General features: G+C 34.5%; 1 protein-coding gene across 7 annotated transcripts in view; it reads right to left on the bottom strand.

The window, feature by feature from the left end:
- Nucleotides 1-25065, bottom strand: part of Sick (sickie) — a 504036-nt gene that overhangs the window by 290423 nt on the left and 188548 nt on the right. For all 7 annotated transcript variants that reach the window (XM_076804259.1, XM_076804253.1, XM_076804267.1 and 4 more), the window contains one exon: nucleotides 10341-10510. In XM_076804259.1, coding sequence (XP_076660374.1) covers nucleotides 10341-10510 — 170 coding nt within the window. The remainder of the gene's footprint in view (nucleotides 1-10340; nucleotides 10511-25065) is intronic.

Here is a 25065-nt window from a genome sequence, read left to right as displayed (position 1 = left end):
CTTAAATTTGGTTATTTTCAAATAAAAGAAAACAACGTAAGGAAAGCTTTAAACGTGGAGCAATATAAATATATTCTGAATACCAAACAAATCGTATTATGCGTGACACATTTTCATTTACATAACTAAAGAAAAAAGTATTTATAGTCAAAATGCAGTTATTCTACATCGTTTTTCGATGTAATTATAGTAAAATTATAGTAAAATATTTATAGTAAAATATAGTAAAATATTTGAATTACCAGAATATAATGATCCACCGAGAAGTTGATACAAAAATGATTCACAACAAATCGAACTTTTTCTCAGAAAAATTTTTTCTTGCATGAGCCTTTAATTTCTAGTTCAAGTTTTAGTAACAACCTTCGTGACTATAACAATATCTTATTTTTTAATTTCGGACCAGCACTATTTGACGAGCAAAACATTTCTTCTGGACGAATTTAATCATTTTTTTTAAGTTGCATTAACATCTAAGGTCATGACCGACTAACTGTATTTACATTTACATCTACATTTCTCGTTTGGTTCTAATTGCGTTACATGTTATACACTAAGGACTTACAGGTCCACACGGTTGTTATTTTTGCTACTATTATTTGGTATAATTTTCAATTTCTTAAAAAAATATGGAATTGGGTTGTTTATATTTTTTTGTTTAACCAAAATTACTTTATTTTAACAAAATATCGTAAAATGCACTCGGGCTTCCAAATGAGTGTATTCACCTGAAGCGTTAAAAGGAGTGGTTAAAATTTTCGTATCACCCGTTATACATTCTCGTTATACGATCCAGAGCCATAATACACCCACGCTGATTTGTTTGTGTTGCGGGGGGACGTTTCGGTGTATGCGTGCGGTTATATTGTGTGGCGAGCGCAACACTACGGGCCACGGTCTATCCTCAGTCGTGAGCATAATGGAGCATTGTTAATATGTTAATGTCGACCGTTCCTGAGGGTCCCGACGGTTTACGTTTCTCCATTCCGACGAAGAGTCTTTACACGTTTCATTAAATGGCGAACCTTGAATTTCGCTCGCCACGCGTTTCCCTCCTGGACACATTTTTCACTTTGTTTGATTGATATCCTTTCTCACTATAAAAACGTATTTTTATAACAAATTGGACCTATATGCTACTATATTAACATAGTGGTTAAATATTTTTAGTACAGCCTCCTCTGTTGGTTTCTAAAACAGTTTCGAATTGAAGGGGCTGCCACAATACAGAGGCAGTTCCAGTTTTGGGTAATTTGAGTAAACCAACAAAAAGCAATTAAAAATAAAATTTAGTTCCTAACTATTCCTGCTGTTAATAAATAAATACAATTTTAATATTGAAGCTGTCTTCTTCCAATGCCAATATGGAAAAAATATAGGCAATAAGTACTAAATTAAAGAGATCTAAGAGTGTGTTTATTTTATTGCAATCATTACTAGCATGGTTAATGTATTTAGAAGTAATAAAATTCTTCATTTCAGATAAAAATGTTTCTAATAATCTGTTCGTTAATCAAAGGATATTAACCAAATAAGATATTATTTATTAGAGATATACAATCAAAATATTTTATATAAGTTTATGAGATTTCCAAACCTTTTTTAATGAAATAGAATATACAACAAAATATGTTTAAAAACAGAGCTGCTTTCGCATTTTTTCATTGAACGAAGCATTTCCATAAAAAGCACATTATACAGGGTGTTAAAAAAAACCATTCAATATTTATATGGTATATAGGACCTATATATAGGTCGGAAGGTCAACCGTTTCTGAGATATAAACATTTTTGTTTGCTAGTATTATTTTTTATTTTAGTGTTTACAAACCGCGTTCAGAATGTTCTTACTGAAGTGCCGACAGTAGATTTCATCCGGAATCAGTCAGTTATTTATCGAAGGAAGAAAGACACGTGGAAAATCTTCTGTAAAAATCAAAAGACCAGTAGTAAATGAATCATGAAGTTAGCAAGCAAAAATGTTTATATCTCAAAAACGGTTGACCTTTCGACCTATGTTTACTAAAGCTTTTTTACTCAGTACAGTGTATCCTATATACCATATAAATATTGAATGGTTTTTTTAACACCCTGTATAAAGCTTCTTAAATTATGATAAACTTCCTACACACCTTTACAATTCTTTTCTATCTTCGATAACAACCGACTTATAATTCAGCCCAGTTACTAGACACGTCCTGTATATCTGAAAGTATTTTAATTAATTTTCCAAGAATCGTGAGAAGACTATATAGTACGACAAAACAGTGCAGCCATTGTAGTGTCGTCTATTTATTTTGGAAGCTGACTGCATCAACCAATATTTTTATGTAAAATAAAAATTGTCTGTATTAATTGCAAGATACAAAAGATATATAGACATCTATTTTATCCATAATTTTTAATATTTTTACAGTTTTATTGAACGCATAAAATCTGCAGTCATTAATTATTACAAGGATAAAAATGTTCTAGCGCAATTTCCGAATTCTTTCAACACTTCAGACAATATGTACATTTTTGAAATGCGAGAAACGTGTAAACCGTGTACTATAGGCTCAATGGTGCGGTGCATTAAGCGCAATGACAAACAAATGCCGCGAGGTAGACATAACACTGATGCTTTGTAGACAGGCACACGCTGTATGTACATTGATCGCTGAATGTATTCTTGATGGAACAAGTATAGTTATTTTCTTGGATCTCTCTCTCTCTCTCCTCCCTCCCCCTCCCTCTCTGTGTTCTGGTAAATGATACTCTTGCTAGATCTCACCGCCACACATGCTCTTCGTCACTGATAAGCTGATTCTTGCCTACAGGCACGTAATTAAAAGACTTGAATCGAGTACGTTAATAGTTCGAATACTACACAACAAATAAGTTCAGTCTTTACATTTCAAAAAAGAGGAATCGACTCTACTTTACTTTACTTACAACAGTTGTGAAAGGAAACTCGTTGATAATTCAATCAATTTTTAAAATAAAAAATTTTTATTTTTTTTATTTTTTAAATTTTTTGTCGTGGTGTAACAACTTGGTAGGTACGTAATAATTGTATTCATATTTTCATGGTGAAAGTGAGCGAAAATTCCAATTCAAATCACGAATAGTAATAATTTATAATGAGGTGTATCTGCAGAATGATGTCGCATTAAATTTATTTCTATATTTCTATAAAAGTCTCACAAGTTACATACCTACGTATTTCAGGTAAAATAATCTTGATAGAGCGAAAAGGTTAAAAAGATCTTTAATATAACATTTAAATAATTACTATTAAATCGGAAGATATTAAGATTATATATATACATACATATGTATAATATTGTTTTTATATTCCTCTCTTACTAATTTCTATTAAACATATTTTGTTGTCTGACCAGAACATTTGATAATTAAGCATCGTTTAAGAAGTGTTATGATTATATGCAGATTTTTATACAATACTACTTTTTTATAGCTAAACTGAGACTGCGCTGAAACTTTTCTTTTAATGCGTTTCGAACTCCTACAATCAAACTAGGTAATATAAAGTTGGCGAAAACATGTATAACAGTATGTAGTTCCAGAACACCAGTCGTAAACCGAAAAAGAGAAGCTTTTGAAATAAAACTTTAAACCCTACTTTTCGTTTAGGTACGCACAATAAAACTGTTATTTTCGGTTGTACAGAATAACGTACTATAGCTATACTATACAACACGTACAGCTATGTACTACTATATTATACTATATAATACTATACAAATATATGTACATATTTTGTACACTATTTTACAAAATCGTGAGTTACAGCATTTACCTATTTTTTAAGGATTTCGAATTAATTATAAAAATACATTAAATCCACAATCTTATAATTGCTCATGCTTTTATGCCACCCTTTTATTTAATGATTAAAATAACGACTAAACATGTGTACAATGTGAATTACATTTCCTACTCCAATTTTATTTAAATCATGTCAATATTTCAAGTAGAAAGCTGTGAATGTGTATGAAAATAAACTTGTATGATTAAAAATGTATATGCTATAATCGATATTTCGTAACTGCAATTATTCCATAGTAATTATTTAACGAAACACGAATTTCGCAAAATCTTACTAGTCGTATGTTTGAGAATAAGTGTACAATTTATTCAACGCGAACAGAAATAAATAGAATTTCGAAACAGACTTGTAAATAAGTTAGGAATATTTATTTTTGTGTGACAACTGTCAGTTGTGTATTGGAGAAATAATTGAAGAAAATTGTATTGTCCAGAGATAAATTCTGGTTTACATATTTAGACATATAAAAGGAGAGCATATATTTAGACTTTTGTTGACATAATATAACATATTTAAAAGTACCATCCTCAATCATCAAATCTGTTTGTCACAAAACCCAATAATAGTATAATACTCAACGTTTGCATGTTGTAAATAATTTAGCAAACATTAAAAGAAAATATGTTGATTAGTTTAATATGTATTCTTCATTATCGAATATTCTAACAAAATATTACTTGGTTTTAAAAACATTATTGCACCCTCCATTTAATTCAGAACTCTTCATTTTTCACAAAAATGTAAGCAATTTTTGCATATGTCGTTTTCTCCTGTCTTGTTTAATGTGATAATGTACATATAGGTATCATAAAATATATTTTCCATCTTCTCGTATAGTTATTTTTATGGTACAAACATGAAACCGTGTAAATATGGAAAAAGCATGTATTCAATATTTTTCGATGCTCTATTTATATGCGTTTCATAACAATTTCTGCCTACATATTAGTTAATGCCCCTGTTAATATGCAAATACCTGAATCGAAATTACATGCGTGATGCACCTATACATATATTTTTGCTACAACAGTACAGTATACATATCAGTCCCGGGTGAGATAACTTTATCTTCGTATACGTTATAAACAAATTCCTTTTTAAAATCTTTTCCTCCCAGTACGTTATCGAGTTCTGCAAATTAAAAAATGTGGGAGGCAAAGTTTTATGATGGCAACATCCCTTAAGATCATTGAATTACGAATATGTATCAAAGATGAGAACCTCATGTTGAACGGATATCAAACTCCGAAAGCAACAAGACGTTCTAAAAATTCCAACAGTCCTAAACATAATAGAGTAGGTACTCTCGATTAGATGACATCACGCATAAAATACAATTTCTTTCCTTTGTGAAAGTATTGTATATTAGTATTTTTTTTAAATTTTATCTTGGTATTATAATTTTAAGTATATCTATAGTGGATCCAAGAAGTATTTATACACTACATATCCGAAATTTGTTGATATTTAAGTTGAGATAATTTCGTAAAAACAAATATTATAGTAAAACCATAAACCTGGACTCATTTTAAAGCTTCGAGCCTCTACTTTTGCAAAGTAGTGCTCATTTTCCTCTGAAGACATTTTTACACGATGAAAATGAAAATGTGAAAATGCTGAAAATTTCATCCAAATTGGTCAATTGTTTTACGAGTATTTTTGCCGTTTCACCATTTTCACAATTTTTCACATCTCATAAATGAATTATCAACCAGTTATAATTCAACCGAATCTATATAGTTTTTTTAAATTTTCGTTACAAGCCCAAATAAGGAAGTAGTGAAAAGCAACTTTCACTATTTTTTGCGTAATTCAGATTAAACGGAATTTTTCTATTTAGTAAAGTAATCCATCTAGTTTGCCATAAAAACTAAAGTCGTTTGGTCCATTTATAAAACGGTTATTCTGATTGAAAGTATGTGCCATCAATTATGTGACTGACTGTACATGCACTTTCACGCAGAGTTGGGCATTATTTAGATAAAAAATTATTTAAATAACGATTCGAATAAAAGATACTTTGTCTTTATTCGTTATTCGAAGGTTCGAATAAAAAAAGTATCTTTATCCGCCGAGTATCGGATAAATACTTTTATCCGACGAATAAAGATAATTTTTTTTATTCGAAGCGAATTTATTCGAACTTCGAATAATTTTTTCATCTTTTATCTGTATCTTTTATTCGAAGGCTTCGAATAAATCTTCGAATAACTTTTGCCAAGCGCCGAGCATCAAAGACCCAGCGACGACAGACGACATACAATGTAAGCGGATGGAGAATCGCGCACGAATGAAAGTTTAAACTTTTAAACTGTCTGACCGCCTGAACCGATTCTCCGTCTGCTTACATTGTGTGCCGTTTGGCAGTCGCTGGGTCTTCGACGTTCGGCGCTCGTCGGTCCTCGTCGGCCGTCGTCGCCGTTTATTCGTCGAGCTGGCAAAAGTTATCCGAAGATTTATTCGAAGCCTTCGAATAAATCTACGGATAAAAATGCTAAATACAGTCCAATTTGTACCGTGTTTAGTGTCATTTTAATCAGAAGAATGCCACGAATTAGTTGGCGCAAGTCCCATAAAAAAATCATGAAAAACAATGAAGTTTTGCAATTGGATTGGTAGTTGTTTCACACCGATATCGCGCGCTCTGCGAGCTCGGAACTTCAAAGACCAGCGACCGACCAACAGACTACAATGTAAGCAGAGGGAGAATGGTGCATTATTGGCAATTTATGCTTGTATGTTTTTAATCAGAACAATATTGTTAAGACGAACAAGTTGTAGAGCTTGTTCCGACCGAAATGAGTCCAAACACGACATCATTTGGACTGTCTTTAATGAGACTGTAATTTTTATCGTAACATTACGTATCAGTGAAACTTGTTCGATTACACTCGAATTTGACCACATTTTCATCAGGAAAATCCCCTCCATTCGCTCGTCACAATTTGATGAGGATATATTGAAAAATCTAAAAGTTTAAACTTTCATTCGTGCGCGATTCTCCATCCGCTTACATTGTATGTCGTCCGTCGTCGCTGGGTCTTTGATGCTCGGCGCTCGGCAAAAGTTATTCGAAGATTTATTCGAAGCCTTCGAATAAAAGATACAGATAAAAGATGAAAAAATTATTCGAAGTTCGAATAAATCCGCTTCGAATAAAAAAATTATCTTTATTCGTCGGATAAATTCTCGTCGAATAAAAGTATTTATCCGATACTCGTCGGATAAAGATACTTTTTTTATTCGAACCTTCGAATAACGAATAAAAATATTTTTATCTTTTATTCGTTATTCGAAATTTTTATTTAGATAAATATTTTGCCCAACTCTGCTTTCACGAACGTATTTTTTGACTCTAGGGTATTGAATAAATCGTACTGACGTACTGACATTTCTAAAAAAGATGGGCCACCACTCTCCAACTCGTCCGATAATGAGAAACATCAGAACGATTTTAAAATACAAACTGCCGACTCCAGATACGCTGGGTATAGCCTTACAACACTCTTAATTGTTCCTCCGGAATGCTAAGCACTTCTGCGAAAAGTTATCGGCGAAGTACAACAGTAACGAAGATTAATATCGCTTCTTTCATTCAGCGAGAAGCAGGAGTGGCCTCCGCGGAACCCTTTTCGCGTGGGCCAGCAGCAGCAACAGCAGCGCGAGCGTTCAAAAATAACGACCTTGACAGTCGCCATATCGCGGGCACGCGAATTAAGAAAAACGTTAAGTCGGTGGAGCTCCTTGGCGTCCGCGAGTCGCGAGAGCAATTAACTGCGGATTGCGTGGGAGTAATTAAAATGTTTGAAACACCGGCACGTGGTTAGCATATAACGACACACATACACACGTAATTGTACTCGCCCGTGCAACGGTATCTTCGCGGAAATTCAACGGTGTGAGACCGCGGTACAGCTTGATTAACGCGGACGTTAATGAGTACGCCGCCGCCGGCTCGTTTGTCCGACGGGACGAGTCGCGAGTATCGATTCGAACTTCGCGAAGAATGAACGTGTCACATGGAGACCTAAGTGCTTCGGAATTTTGCAAAACCGAGACGAGGGGATAACGCGAACATTTATCCGCGGCGATTGCAGAGGTATCGATCAAAGCAACGTCTGCGAAAACCGGGACGAAATCGAGAGGATCCTGATACATAGGTCTTCGTTAACGGAGCGCCGCCTGTCCCTCGAGCTAAACGTTTGCGAGTTAAATGAGTTTACCTTGACTTTAGGGGCTTTCGGGGGAAGATTTTTATCTTTCTCGCAGCATTCTTGTACCGTGATAGAGATCAATCGAATGAGCGATGATACGATGTCAATGCACTTAAAGTTCTGATGGGGTTGAGATTGTCGGACGATGACATAATTGATGTTCTGGGTCGACGTTATGCATTAATCTTTTAGCTTTTGTACTGGGTTCGAACGAAAGTTCGTAGCGATTTTAAAATGAAGAGGTTCATTCTATAACGTGATAAGTTATGTCAAAAATGGCAAAAAGTAATAGAACAGAATGGACAATATGTTATTGAATAAATCTATCAATAAATATTTTAATTTTAGTTTTAAATTTGAATTTTAAAGTCCTACAAACTTTCGCTCCGACCGAAACTTCAAAGATAATAACATTTGCATACGACAGTTAATTTGTTCTAAAATTTGATGTTACACTAGACTGATGAGTATTTTACGTTACTTTATAAAAATAACGGGAACGTGTTTATTCAGATTTTTAGCATTTTATACTATAATATACATAAGCCTACAGAAATAAATTTATTGATTAATTTCCCACAAGTAAATCTTTACAATTTCAGTAATTGTAAATTAAAAAATTTGGAACTCGCCATTTTGACAGGTCTCGTAGTTCTAGTGTTAAATAAAAATTGGTTTCATTGGAAAGCGTAATCGTCATGCACTATTACAAATAGCGTGCACAAATATTATACTGACGAAAGAATATATAAATTATTCTGTATAATTTGTATAGTCCAAATATACAGATATAGTAGCATACAAATTATTTTAATCCTAAATGGAGGTGATTCCTTATTTTTTTCTTCTTATTTTTTCGTTGTATGATTTGTTCTTCTGATACGACTACTAAATTGGTTTTAATCTTTTGTTTAAAAATATATATGATAACATTTTACAGCCTAAAAAAATGGATGAATTTATCTAATTAAGTAAGAGTTTAAACGTTCACCATATATTTTTCAATTGCTTCTTCCAATATGTAAAGTAAACTTTTCCATTAGTTTTATACTTTGTATTTTATACAGAAATAAAATAATAATGGTATGAGTTACATTTCTAAGATATCGAAACTAAAATTTGTTTTATGGAAAACAAACATGTCATGAGGACAAGTAGAGCTTAACACAAAAATTGAATGCATATTCTGATAAAATGTGTTTTAATTATTTAAAATTTAATTATTTAGAAGATAATTAGAAAGTGCATATTAGCATCATCGGACAAATTTCAAACTATTAAAAGAAACAACAAAAATGAATTTTAACTTAACTAAGTAATCGAGACAATTGTGAAAACACTGTAACTATAATTGTAATTTCTTGCAAGTTGTATTGTATCTATTGTCAGTAATTAGTTATTAGCGAACCCTAACATAAACTGTTCGGTTTCGCGATTTATATCACCATTCGATTAAATATTACAAATTTGATTTTTCAAATATTCAGAAAGTCATACGGATCGATAATAACTATCAATTAAAGACACAACTAGAAAACTTTATTGATTGGTTTCAAAGAACACGCTATTCATTCATGAATAAATTGTAGATCTTATAGTATACTTAAGTGTGTCAAATTTAACAACATTGAAATTGTATAATTTAGTGAAATTCGCATTCAAATAGAAATTCGCAAGAAAATTTGTAAGTGTAACTGTAATTTTCATCTTAAATTTATTTATGATTTTCATACTATTTATGCAATAAATTAAAAAAATTATATGGCATTATATTGTCAAATAAATCTAGCACACAATAATTTGGCCTCCTAATTTACATTATAGAAACATTTTTAATAACTGTTCTAAAAGAACCTGTCTTTATAGAGTTTTTATTTTACAGTTTCTAAAATATCTATTCAATGAAAGTTCCCAAGGGTAAACGATACTTTGGATGCAAATTCTATAGCAACAGTAATTTTGTTAAAAGACAATAGATAAGTCCAAACAGAATTTTTTTAAAAACTAAAGATAGCGGTTTATCTCGTGCCCTGATAAAAATTATATGGACAGTAGTTGTTTACTCCACTGTATTTCCTTACTTCGATTAGCATCGAAAGGGTTAAACACAAACGGTTACGATTTGCAGGGTAAAGTAGTACCTGCGATATCTAACTTGACTTCAGTTGTAGAGAAATGATGTTACCAGTAATCGGTAAAGGTACTCTATCTTATCCATAAGAAAAAATCTGGTCGGTACAAAAGTTTTCTACCTTTCCACTAGTCGACAAGAGGAAACCTGCATGAACAACTTACCGAGGCATGTCTTGGAGTTGTTTTGCTCTCTGCTTGTATCGTGAGAGGGCGAAAAGAAGGGCGAGAACCGGCCACAGGGTTGATCCTGCCGCCAATTCCACTGGATTCACGGATCCCACGTCTGCCCCGAGGGCTCGGAGCGCCCCCACGCACAGGCTCACGTTCTCGACCTGCACAACACAAATATAACGAATCATAATCTATCGCATGCATAAACCGGCATGTATTTCGTTAGGGCTTCCAATCGAATTAATCGAAAGGCTACTCCTCTTTTTGGGTTTCCTATCGATCCCTAAGGACTCGTTGCCAACTAACCAGTCGCTTACGGCTTACACTGACAGCACGTTGCGTAACCCGCGTTGTCAAATTAAACAGATCGTGTCTCGTATTATGTTCACAGCATAAAGAAAGTGAAAGATACGACGAAACTGGGTTCGGTTACGCTGATGGTGAAATATCTTCTAGAATTGCAAACTAACATTCTATTGTATGTAATTGAATTTGAAATTATGATGCAGGTTGCTTATGACATTCTGTCAAACGATTTAATGAAATTGGATCGATTTATGGACTATGGTTTTTAATGCTTGTTTCGTTTATTTTACTTTTCTTCCTGAATACTCTATTGAATCTCTAACACCTGGAACGTATTAACATATAATATACTATTTTCAATAAATGTCACATTTATTTTTGTGAAATAGAAAAATCTGCACATTTTTATCCAGAGAATAATGAGAAACTTACTAACGTATCTAAGAAAACATCTAACGCGTTAAGACATTTCAAAAGTTTGCACTAGACATTAAGTGTAGTAGTTTATATTTTGGTTTTTTCCTGTTTAGAATGTTTATCACTGGGTTAAGTGTTTGTCAAATAGTTATATAAATAAAAGTATTTAGTTTTCATTGTAGTGGAAATGAGATTTAGAATAATAATATAATTACTATATTTTCAGATTTTTAGTTTTACAACGATGCTTAAAAATTATTTTATGTACCGTATTGATATTATTATTCAAATACTTTTTTCACTACAAAATAATAGTATTGTGGAAACTATTATGTTGAGTCGGAGGAAAAGTAATTTCGGTTTAAACGAGTTATCGTATTTAGTAAATTATATAATGTCCACTCCCATCTACACCTCTGTTTTATTGTTCGGTAAATTTCGTATTACTTCGTTAATAGATAATGAAAAGTAATCTTATATCGTTACAATTATAAGTCAATGTTATCCTTTTGCCAATTTAATAGGAACATGTTTTGCAAAACCAGGACTAAACATTCGTTTTTCTGCTAGAGGTTTGTTCAACCTTGTTATACTACGTATCCAGACCATAGGAAGTTAGGCGTAATTCTCTGAACGCTTAACCGTTCGTTTTTACGTTCGAGCAAACTCAGCAAGCCAATCGAAGTTCACTGTACTTACATTCAGTTAACAATAAGTTTACAACATCAACAGAAAGTGACTGGCATTATGTCGATGTCGTTACAACTGGAAGTAAAGTGAATTGTCACGATTGAACTACGGATGTTTCACTATGACGCATTCCTAGTAAAATTCAAAACGTAGAACACAACCAAATAGTGATTTTGGCAATCATTAATTAAATTGTTAGTTCACTTTCCATTTCATGGAACCACTGATGAAGGTGGCCAATTTTTGCTGAAATTTTATTGATGATAATTCATCAACAAATATCGATATCTGTATTTATAAACAACATGTAATAATAAGTAAACTGCGGATCGAATTTTTATGAAAATACAAATTGTTTGGATCAATTGCAAGAAGCAGAAGTCAGAGCACAATCTCTTTTTTCCTTTAATGATTTTAATAAATTGAAAATAATATATCAACATCCTTACACTGTTTTAAATTGCACCATCTTGTTCTTGGCATAAATACATAAAATCCTCAGTCTAATAACGACATAGCAGATATTTCCTCTATAAAATATCTGCCAAAGAATACCAATCCATTGATTAAAGAATTTATAAATAGGTATAAAAATAACACATATAAATGTGTTAAAATTTGTTCTAGTTCTCCTAAAACAAAATCCTAAATATTTCTTCTGATTTGAAATATTTCCATTCTGTATCATTTTCTTTACCTTATGTATAGACAGCGGATCTGTATGCAAAATAAAAATTTTCTACTTCACTTGCAACAAACTGTAGTGAAATGAAAATTTATTGTCTTTTTTAATATGTTTAATAGATTGAAAATAATGTAACAGTATTTTTAAATTCTTCTGATGTTTTTCATATTTCAAATTACACCTACTCATTTTCGTTATAAATGCATAAAATCCGCTGTCTACTTACGTATATGAAATTACGTATTTACTCGTATACGTGATTCAATTTTTAACAATCTATTCAATATAAACAGATTTAGGACCGCAAAAATTGTTTACAATTAATGTATATTTATCTTTAGAGGTGGTGGAGGGGAAGCGTAAAGACTCTACGCTAACAACTCTGTAGACAAGTCTTAATCTGACAGCACTGTGTATGTCAACGGCTACCTTAAATCGGCTTCAGATAATCGATGAATTATTCGATTCACTCGGGCATATATGTTCTTCGACGTTTAGGTGCTCGAACATTGTTACAAAAGTCCTTTTTTACTATTAACTTGCTTCAGAGCATGATGACAAGCATTATCCCCTTACCCTACAATGTCGAGTCAGACTCGCGATGAAGATTCTGACCACAGTCTAATAAATATGTATGCTATTCGTTTCCTTTAAACAGCCCTAAATAAATTATTGCCCTACATTAAACGTTAGCGTAAAATCGCTGTATGTTGCAAAACATCAGCCGATGCATTGAATAAAGTAGAGCAACAATTACTCTGTCGATTTCAATCGTGCCATGATGTAACATGGTTGTTACGTTAAACTTTTCCGGCAATAAATAAAAGCAAACGTCTTAACATGACAGTAACGGTGTCTTACAATTATTTAAATTCGACATTAGTAGGTTAATACTTTTTACTACTAATGTTGAGCTGCGTCCATCGATGTATTAAAAAATACATCGTTCCATTTAAGAAAACGAAGTTGACCTTCGTATGACCGTTACGCGTCCACTCACGAAAAAACTAATAACACCAAAATATGCTCCACTCGATACTATTCAAAATCTCCACTGTTTCCAATTTTTTTTTGTGGGTTTAGTGTTGAATCAAAACCGTGTAAAAACAGAATTAAGCGTATACGTGTTTGTCGGGTTGCTATTGTAGCGTCATACGAACTTTTTCGCCGTTTTTGTGCGGATCCATGTCAAACGAGCCGTGTTATGGGGGTCTACTGTAAGCGGAGCTCGAATAAACGAAGTAGTTGATTTCCGCTTTTCTTCACGGACGGATCATCCAGAGTCTCGAAATACGGTGAACAGACCGAGGTGACTAGTAATTACATACACCGGTGTACAGTAAGGAGCAAAACTGAACACACATACGACATTTTAACAGAAATAATTTTTTATTCAATATTTGCCTGTAGAATACAAACGAAACAAAATACTTGGTATTATCTACAATCTTTTGGCTTTTCAAAACAAACTTAACATTTGTGATATTATTATTATTTCGCTTCATACAATTTTTTTTCGTGTAGTCGGTTTTGCACCGCAACTAATTTTGAGTAAACATTTCAGATTTTCGTACACTTAATATTTTGTCCATGAACCTTTAACCTTGGTAATTGCCTGAATACGTTTAGGCATACTTAATACTACATTTTCGCAATATTCTGATGTAATAGAATACCACTGTTCCTGCACTCTTTGCCACAAATCAGTTATCGTTGTTGTGGGAGCACTATATTTATTCTGTAACTTCATCTTTAAGTATGCCCAGACATTTTCAATCGGGGTTATGTCTGGACGTTGAGCAGGCCATCCCATGGTTTGAAATGGTTGAGTTTGCAGCCAATTCTTTACGCTCTTCGCACAATGCCCAGGAGCGTTGTCCTGTTGGAATACATCACACTCTGGTACCGGCATATTTTCAATTGTTTCCAGTAAATTTTTTTCTAAAATATCCTTATACGTGTACTGGTTCACCGTACCTTCTATTCGATGTAGTGAACCTACACCGTACGACGTAATTCATCCCCACACCATAAGTGAACCACCACCAAATTTTATTGTTTGCTTCACATGACGCTGTAAAAGAGGTTCGCCTTGCTTCTTCCAACACCAAGAACGTCCATCCGATGAAAATCGATTGATTTTAGATTCGTCGGAAAAAATTACTTTTTTCCATTGCTCTATAATCCAACTTAAATATTTTCTTGCAAAATTCAGACGGGCCTTGACATTCTTTTTTGATAGAGCAGGTTTTTTTCCTCTCAATTGCTGTAAAATTGGCTTCTGTTAATGCCCTTCGAGCCGTCCACCTACTAATTTTCTTTCCAACATCGCTTTCGAATAACTTTGCAGCCATTGATGCCGTCGTTGTAATTTCTCAAGTAATGTATCTCGTCGATCTTCTCTTCTCCTGACAAGATAATAATTTTGGACGGCCTCCAAAAGATGCAGGGACTTTACTACAGTATTTTTTCCGTATCTTATGGACAACTCCCCGATAGACGACAAATTTTCTAGTAATTACTCGCGTTGATAAACTCGATTTTAATTAGAAAATGATATTATTCTTCATATCTTTAGATAATTGCTTCATGATGTTATATTGATGCGTGTTGACGCATGGACAACGATAAACTAATAACTAATGCACTCCTGGTCGTGGCATTGACCGTGATGGACTACCAAGTTGTTTACAAAATCTGTGTTTACAGTTCCTAATCCCGAGAATCTTAGTGCGGTGCAAAACCGACTACACGAAAAAAAAATTGCATGAAGCGAAATAATAATAATAATATCACAAATGTTAAGTTTGTTTTGAAAAACCAAAAGATTGTAGACAATACCAAGTATTTTGTCTCTTTTGTATTCTACATACAAATATTGAATAAAAAATTATTTTTGTTAAAATGTCGTATGTGTGTTCAGTTTTGCTACTTACTGTATATAGTTCCCGAGGGTAGAACAACGGGAAGAAGGCAGAATGCAGAGTATAGGTGTACATAGCGGACGCGGCACCGGTATACTTATACGACACAACATTCTGCGAAACGTGACCGCCGTGACCATGGCTACCTTGTGCTAGCACGCGTGCCGGCGTGCCACTTTTGTTTCCATTGTTCTTAAGAACCACGCGGCTTCGACTTTTACCCAGAAAACAAACCGCGCTGTACTGCACACGTTGCATACGGGGTGATGAGAGGTACATACACGAGCAACGGAAAAGAGAGATGACTCACCCGACAATACCCCGAGTGCCCACGCGTAGGTAACAGCCAGATTGCTCGTGTGCTCGCTCGTGATACATGCGATTCCAATGGATGTCCGATAAATAAACGAAATCGTGGAATGATAGAACCGCAGACTAGTTTCCCGTAAATGAGTTTCGTACAGCACCGTTCTTCGTTTTATGTTCGCAATAAAAGTATGGGCGCCGTATAACTTTATTCGGGGGGTTACGTTTATCCATCTTGACGTGTAACATTTATAGCGCCCTCTTGAAATTTATTCTTCTTTTTCTTTAATGTAGTTAAATCAATTAAATTGTACGGTAAAGTTTGGTATCGTTTAGATCAGTGCTGGGCACGGTTGGGGCCCCTCAAACGCTTGCTTCCCCCACTAACCACTCTCTCGCAGCGCGCTCCTTCGTCGCGTTCGTTGGTATCTCGCATCTTCGTTGCCTCACAATAACGACGCTTACTGGAAGAGGACAGTGGGCGCGCTATGGTGGGGACGGTTTTGCCTCAATCGAGGCAAACGAGACCGACACTGTTTTAGATGATTGGTGTCTTCGATGTGGTCCTGTGATATTAGGAAGATGTCTGGGTATAGTTTATACCATGATCGGGTTAGTTTATAGTATGATCGAAATTCGTTGGTTGCAGGTGTACTACAGACTCATGGTTTCATCCCGCTTAGTTGTTGTAGAAAGAAATTAGCGAAAAATTTGAAGTGCATAGTTTAATATAAAAATCTTAAGGAATAATTTTGTATTCTTTTTTCTTCTGCTTTTTACCCAAACGACTGTGTTGGTGTCATCGTAGTGGACCAGTAATTTGGACAACTCTTTTTTGTGGCGGCCTGAATTATAGTTTCACAATTTATAGCTATTGAGAAAAACCAAATATTTTTACGTAGAATTATATAGAACGTTGAAGAATGATAAACTCAATTCAATTTTCTCAATTTAATTATGAAAATATCAGCAGAACAAATAGTTTGCAGAAATTAAATGTGTTTCACTGGACTAGACGAAAAGGAAAATTGTATCATTAAAGTAAATTGGGTATAAATTGTAGAAGATATTATCTATATTTGCGCCACTGATTTCGAGAATCTCATTTTAGGAATTAAGCTTAAAGTTTGAATTTTTTTTCAACAAACACGCGAAGTCTTCTTTAACCCTAAGACAAAAGGATAGCGCACTCTAAAGAAACTTTTTTCAAATTCCACCAACGTGTTCCAACAATGATAAGCAATATCGATAGTTTTTTGTTAATCATTAGAAATATTTGCTTAATACACATTCAATTTCTTAAGTCCTATTTTATTTCTAAGGAAATATAGCAACATGAACAAGTAGCCGAAATTTATATTTTCGCAGTTGATCGATTAATTTTGTGCGCTTTGTCTCAACTATTGATATGCTCTTTATCACAGCGAGACCTTACGGGAATATTTGTAACTGTGTACCGTTGCTAAAAAAAATTTGTACTCTTTTCAACTTAACAGATATCTGTTTATGGCACCATTAACAGCAAGTTAAGCAACAATGGATGAAAGTAATCATTATGCGAAATGATCGAGATCCATAGGAAACGAGTCTACTTTTTAGCAGTTTCTTTAATACGTTGCGAAAAATGAAAAGATTAATGAGACTTAAAGGCATGAAAGTAGAATGTCGTGAAAAATTGTGTAACCACGTGATAAACAAGTAAACTCGTATTCTGCATGTTTTCGCCGAATAACGACGCTTGCGACACCGACATAAAAGTCGACAAATGATTTTTAAAGCGTTATGTACGCCGACATATTAATGGATCTTGAAAATTCCAGATAATGTACTGTCAGGTGAAAAATGATTTCCATTTCTTGTATCACTAATAAGTTGAATGAAATAATTTCCGTTTTAAACGTTAAAAAATATTTGAGTGATAGTCAATAACAATAATTCGCCTTTACTAAAGACGCATCATTAAAACTATAACAAATATATAAAACAGATGTGAGACAATGATAGTAATGGAAGTTTTAATTTATTACATTTATTGATGTTTATTTAAGAGTATTAAACTTCCATGTTTTATTTAAAATTCGAAGCATCCTTCTTTATTTAAAAGTGAATTATTTTATGTAAAAACGAGACTTTATTTACAAACGAAATATAGTGTTACTGAGCGAAATACCAAACAGCAGAAATGTATATTGCTACATATTGAAATTACTTATTAAAATTATTAAGAGTAGAAAAAAATTTCTGTACAACATCTATTTGTAATTCATGTGGAAAATTTTTATTTTACATAAAAATCCGTAGTCTGAACAATAATTTCCGGTTACTTGAATAATAAATATAATATTCAACAAAATGTAATAGTTTATAATTACAACGTACGAATTTAGGAAAATTGATTTGAACATTTTGTATTTATAACTGTATATTGTTTAGTGATATGCATATAATAAAATTTCAAATCGTACTGAGAATAACAAAAGTGTAAAGTGTAAAGTAAAATCATATGATCGGATACATTCATCTGGCATTGCAAGATGATCGCTTTAATAATTAGAAAATAAATTGATTATGTCCTTCTGCAAAACTGTATACCTGCAAAAATGTTAGAAATTTACATGAACTATACGTATACTAAACATGTAGATAGAATAATTTATAATTTTCTTAAACAATGGTCCTTAAGAATTTAGAATCCATGTAATATCTAAGCTACGTGTAACAATATTGTATCTGCAAAATGAACGATTTGGTTTGAAGCATTAATAAATAAAATTTTTAAAAGTAGTAAATTCGAATAATAGGCAATGACTAAAATTTTGTCGAAACACAAACGTACCAATGTCAAAATCTAGTGTAGCACCTTGTTTATCATATTTCTATAAAAATGTCAGCATTTTATATTTTCTATATTCGTTGCCATAAATTCGTCGACAAATATTTTCATAAATTTTATTTCTTTACTCTATAGGTATTTCAGGAGAATAAAAGAGAAATAGTAGATGTATTCCAAGCATCGGGTTTAGAAAATACTCGGTTCAGTACAAGGTTCGAGTATAAAATTAGAAGAACGCAAGTAAAAAACTAGCTGGTCGAGGTCTCGAATAGAACAACCTGTTGGTTGTATACCTTCGACCCTTTATTAGGAAGCACAATGTCTCCCTCAAGTCCAAGGACTTCTTTTTCGTTCTCGTGGTACACGTTCGCCCGAGAACGGGTGACATGGTAGACAGAGGAATGCATTAAAAAGCGTTAACGCCATTTACGACTGTCATCTCGTGTGGATAACCCGTGAGTGCTCGTCCAAATGCACCGAGCTGTATCGCGAGGATGTCGCGTCTATCACAAAGGGACTGACTTCAACAAAAGCTCGCAACATTTTATCGTGTCGCGTCTTATTCCCGAACTAGTTGTTGTTTCGAAGTTTCGCCGTTAATGGACCTCGATAAAAGCGCCACGTTTCAAAATGCACGTTACTTCGGAAAGTGCTCCGATCATTGTGTCACGCGCAACGTTAACGCTGCTCGATTTATGTAACACTTTGTTCGACGTTCAGGAAGGTGTTAGGTTGTTACACAAATGTCCGACATTTAACAGTAGCGTTGACCAAACATGACTTTTTCCTAAATGATAAATCCTAGTTTGGCAATTTCTCTAGAGATTTTATGGTCACCATAAATTGCATAAAATCAGGATACTACAGTTTAACTGCCTCTTTTATAGTGTAGATATCATAAGTCAGACCTGCTCACCGTTTGCCCGTACGGGCAGTGATTTTCTCGCTTTGGACGTACACAGAACGACGCGACGGCTGCATGTATTCGTCGCACGCATTGTCACATGGCACGTGACCAGCTATGGACTACGGCTGTGCTACGACCTTCTCCCACTCCGCTAAAAGTAACTTGCCCGGAACTGTGCCCACGGGCATCGGCGGGCACCCTTGCTCGCTCGCTAATAGGCATGTTGATCAGCTCTGTCATAAGCGGTTCTAAATGCAAATGTAGGGGCAACTCGAAGGGCAAAACTAATAAAAAAACTGAACATCTGAAGATTGTCTCCCGAAAATCTGCGACTTTCATCCTTGAGCTGTTATCTTGAAATATTTATATATTTGACACTACAAAACGTGTTTTTTAAATTTTCAATGTTGAGCCAGATTTTTCATAAATTTTGTTTCGTACACCAGCTGGTAAACCAATTTATTCTTCTAATATATAAAAAACAAAGCTCAAGTCGTTTGAACTCACCTTGAAAAAGTTATTTCGTTAGAAATAGCGTAATACGAAATTGTGGAAACCCATTTGACGTATTTAAATATACGAACTGCAGTCGCATGTTTAGTAAATTTTATTTACATACTTCACTCGCAACAGGATAGTAGGATTAATTAACGGTAAGTGTCACTGGTCAATAGGCCGGTGTTAAAAATTTTGCGCCCGAGCACAAGCGGGCAATTAGCTCGGTCCATTTGTAGATCGGATCAATGGGGATTCAAAGGTACCTGTCCCCCGATTCTCGCGCATATACATGGGGGCCAGGCTTGTAGTTCAGAGATGGAGGCCGAGGCAGGAGAACCGACGAAGAGCCAAAGATGCCAAGAGATGTCCTCTTATGGTAGCGTCCTCGCGTCTCTGCTGCATAACGAGGAAACGAAAAAGAAGAAGCGCAAGAAGCTTCCCCGAGGCTCGGTCCCCGTCTCTGTTCATCCTTTGATTCCCCGTTTACGTGTATATCGGCCGTATGACTCTCGCAAGGAGATTTCATGCCTCTTGGCACGATTTACAAGGAAGGTTTTAATTTCACTTTCGACGTGTAACGCGCTCGGCCTCTCCTCCACGGTAAATATTTTCGTTTTAACGCTCGGCCGACCGACCTCACCGGTGTATCCGCGAGCTCGCGCCAGCTCAGCTGTTTTACACATGATTTCGCAAGAACTTTTCACGCTGCGAGCTTGCAAAATTACGTAATCGCAAAAAGAACGAAATTCTCGAATGTGTCACTCCGTCAGTGGATTGAGGATTTTATGCGTTTACATAAAAATGTATAGGTAAACACGAAACACAGTGAAAATATTTACGTGTGTGTGTGCGTGTGTGTTACAAGCAAAAATTATACGACACTTGCTTCAATTGTGCGCGATTATGCTTTTTGGATATATGAATGAATGTTGTAAATTGAAGCAGTTGTACAAAGACTAGTTATTAGTGACAAACTGTGTATTGTACTGGCAATCTTATACATTTTCGTGACAAGTCTATACATACATTACACATAAAAGAGTCAACTTAAAACAAATAGAAATATCATCACGAAATTCTTGCCTTATTAAAATAACTACCATTCAATTAGAAACGTCTAAACTAATTGTTAACATTGTATTTATTAATTTTATATATCAATATGGTCCTACATACTAGAAAACTTATGTTCACCTAATGTGTATGCCTATGCTTGCCTAATAAAAAAAAAACGGAAAAATAGCAGAATACGTACATACGTAAGTAAACGAAAGAATCTATAAAATGTAAGGTTAGAAAAACAGTTTTATTTGCTACACTAAATATGCAATAAGATTTCATTATGGGGAATTACTTTTTGTATATTAATACAGAATTTCTCGTTTCACTACAAAATGTAACTGTTTTCAAATTTTTGAACCGTAAATATATGTCCCAAAAAAGCCTGGTACTTTTGTATTTAAAAACATGAACGAAAACACAATGTTTTAAAAAATTACTTAAGCACAATAGTTTATTTGTACTATAAACTGTAAGCAACTGTGATCCAAATGTTGAAGAGAATTGTGAAATTGTTAGTTCAAATATTAAAAATGTCTCTGTGACATTGCACTACACGAATTGCCAAAATAAAAATAGACTTCTATGTTGTTTATTTATTGTCATACCCAGTAAACAATTTGCTATGAATTTGCAACCAAAATTTGTCTACAAACTTCGATCCACCCGTTTCCGCATTAGGCTCGGTATTTGAGTGCAAAGTGTGCAGCCAAAATTCCATGCCAAATCATGACCAAATTGAAGCCAATCCTTGGCTTCGTTATAGAAGGCAGGTCGGTTGCACTAACAGCGAACCTAACCTTGTTCTAAGAGTGTCCTTGCTTGTAGGAGGGAAAACGGAATTCAATTATTGCAAATATGTGAAACTTAAAATTAGAAGTTTAAATAAAATTCTATTTTTCCTCCTACAGCAAGATTTACTTCGATTTTTCCCGATATGTACTCGTAGAGCAAGGACTTAGTGCGACCGACCTACCTAATATAATGAAGCCAAGGTTTGGCCTCAATTTGGCATGGAATTTTGCCTGCAAACTTTGCACTCAAATTCCGATCCATCTGTTTCCGCATTTGGCTAGGAATTTGTCGACAATTTCTGGTGCCAAATTCATACAATGTAGGGACCAAATTTTGCTCCAAGCAGGGTTTGGTGTCAAATGGACAAGCCTTTTGTTCACAAAGTGTGATGCACACATTGCGCAAAATTTGCTGGAAACAGCAAGGATGGTAATACTATATAGTCAAACAAATGAAGAAAGTTCAAAATAACGCAAACATGTAACACGTATTATCCCACAGAGAACCCAGAAACATTAATATTAAGATAACTTTTCTATTCCTTGTTTATAAAAGTGTTCTTCCATAAAAAAAGTTTCAGCTCAAAAAAATGGTTCTCTATATAATGTTTAACACTAGACCAGCTAAACGCAATCCACATATATTGCTTAAAAATAATAATAAGGCTGGATTTATTCAGACTTCGTACGATGAATCTTATAATATAGGTTTGACTAAAAAAGTTTGTGAAAGAATATCTAACCACCTTTATACAATTTCGATAATTGTAGGAGAAGAAATTAGAAACAAATAATTTTGACCCGTCCAATAGTTTTATTCATCCAGAAATGGATGAGTGAAAAAGAAAGAAAAGAAATTGTTAAAAGAAAGAATACATTTTTTATTTATTTTGATTTATTTCGTTTTTATTTTCAGTTAAACTTCACTTTGGCAACCCAGAAATTTTTAACTTTTTTTTATAGAATCCTGTAGATTTTGACGCGAAAATGCCAAAAATTCCAGTTTCAATGATAGGAGTTTATTGGTTCAAAAGTTATGAGTGTATAAAGTTAACCAATTTCAAGTATTTTCGACAGGTAAGGGCGCCGTCATGTTTGTATGTACTCACAGTCGCGCGTCGTCTAATGAGCAGAGTTGCTAGGTACCTAAACCCACACGAACCTGAGCAACCTAATCGCGGCTTCGATCATTGGACGATATCTGAGTACAGTGAATTTCCGATATAAGTCTCTTGCGCGGTTCTGACGAGGGACATAGAGATGAAATTTGTGGTTCTCACAGAACGTTGCATTTGAAATACACAATGCACGCTGGAAATGTAAATGAGTCTCTCGTCTATATGCCCAAAACCCGGGACACATAGACAGATAGGGACAAGTAGACAGAAAATGTCCTTCTCTGATATAATGTTGCACGTAGAAACGGGCACCGAAGCTCGAGAGCCGTCGCAGCCGAAGAGTGTAACATAACACTATCGGGTATATCGGTGTGAGACCAGAAGACCACTACTAATCCAATAACAAAACTTCTTTATTTTTCATTATTTTTTTATGAAACTTTCACCAACATATTCGTATCATTTTCTTGATTAAAATGAAACAAAATTTGATATAATTCCGATGATATTTACTTGTGTAATGAGCGATGAAAGTTACTTTCAATTAAAATTATATTAACGGAAAATTAGTGTAAATATGATCCGAATGATATCGTGTTTGGTATCATTTTAATCGGAAAAATTCCACAAATATATTGGTGAAAGTCTCGTAAAAAAATAATTCATAATAAGAAGATCAAGTTTTGATTTAAAGGCCTGAGCTCCTTCTGGCCATACGCTGTTCTTCTTTGCGTCCGAAACTTTAATCGATCATTACACAAGTAAATATCATCGGAATTATATCAAATTTGGTATCATTTTCATTACAAAAATGCCACGAATATGTTGGTGAAAATCCCATAAAAAAATAATGAAAAATAAAGAAGTTTTGTTATTGGATTAGTAGTGGTCCTCTGGTCTCACACCGATGTGAGCGACCGTGTTATGTTACACTCCTCGGTGGCGGCGTCTCTCGAGCTTCGCGACCCCTCACGGGGTACATATACCCCGCGGTGGCGTGGGTAGTTCCAGGGACCTTTAAACACGAGACTTGTGCGGACTTATATCGGGAATTCACTGTACATACCATTATGAGGGTGTTCTTACCTGTCAGAAACCCTTAAAATTGCTCAACTTTACACACGTATAACTTTTGAATCAGCGAATTCCTAACATTAAAACTTGGATTTTTGGCATTTTCTCGTCAAAATCGACAGGATTATATAAAAAAAAGTTTAAAATTTTAGGGTTGCTAAAGTGAAGTCATCCACACATTTGTACGCTCTTAACACTCGAAGTTAATTCGATGTAACATGTTTTTGTGACAGAAATAATAATTGCTCGGATAAATAAAGATTATCTTGATTCCAAGGCAGCAATTGCCGGTGAATAAATGTCTGATTTAAAATATTAAAACCGGTCTGTTTTCAAAGGGGCTCATTACATGCTTCAAATATGGCTCTACCGGCGCATCACGATGCGTCAGTGGTCAGATCGCACGGTTGCTGCACGCATTCGCGAGTGCCAGCGTACGAGACAAAAGTCATACGCTGGAAAGGGTTACGCAAGAAACCGAAGAAGAGGATATGACACCCTAACGTGGAACCGGTGTCGTCGCTGGCTGGCATCAGAGAGCTTTAGAAATCGAAACTCGTAGGGCGAAAATTTCCCTTTTTCCCTACTCTTTTTTCGTTTCGTCTTGGACGCGTCTCGCGTAAACGTGAGCGGGATAGCGATGCTCGTTGCAACGGATAAATCGTGGCTGACTCATTCTAAAATCAGACTTGCGCGGATGATCGGATAACGAGATAAATGGAGGGATACCAGCGCGGCGCGGCAGCCTCCGTGGAGTCGTTTCTCCTTTAATTGCAAATTGATACGGTGCGTTTCCGTGGTTTCCATAACTGCGGCGAACGGTGAATCATCTAGAGAGACCAATGAAATGTCCATGTTGATATGCGGTCATATTTTGGTATTAGCTACTTGAATAAGTTTCCTCCGTTTTTTTTTCTTTTTTTTTTTTTTGGTAAATAAAAGTCCTTCGTTTGAATGGGAAAAAAGGGAGTCTTTTATTTAAAGTATTTTCGATAATTATAGACAAAAATCGGACACCTTTTAAAAACGAATAACTTTTTTAATATTGGACGATACGACATGAATTATTTTGAAATGTTACAAGAATTAGTTTACTAGCTGATGT

The sequence above is a fragment of the Halictus rubicundus genome, chromosome 2, assembly GCF_050948215.1.
Source record: "Halictus rubicundus isolate RS-2024b chromosome 2, iyHalRubi1_principal, whole genome shotgun sequence".
Classification (NCBI taxonomy): Eukaryota; Metazoa; Arthropoda; class Insecta; order Hymenoptera; family Halictidae; genus Halictus; species Halictus rubicundus.
The sequence above is the reverse complement of the archived record's forward strand: the minus strand, read 5'-3'. Positions and strand labels throughout refer to the sequence as shown.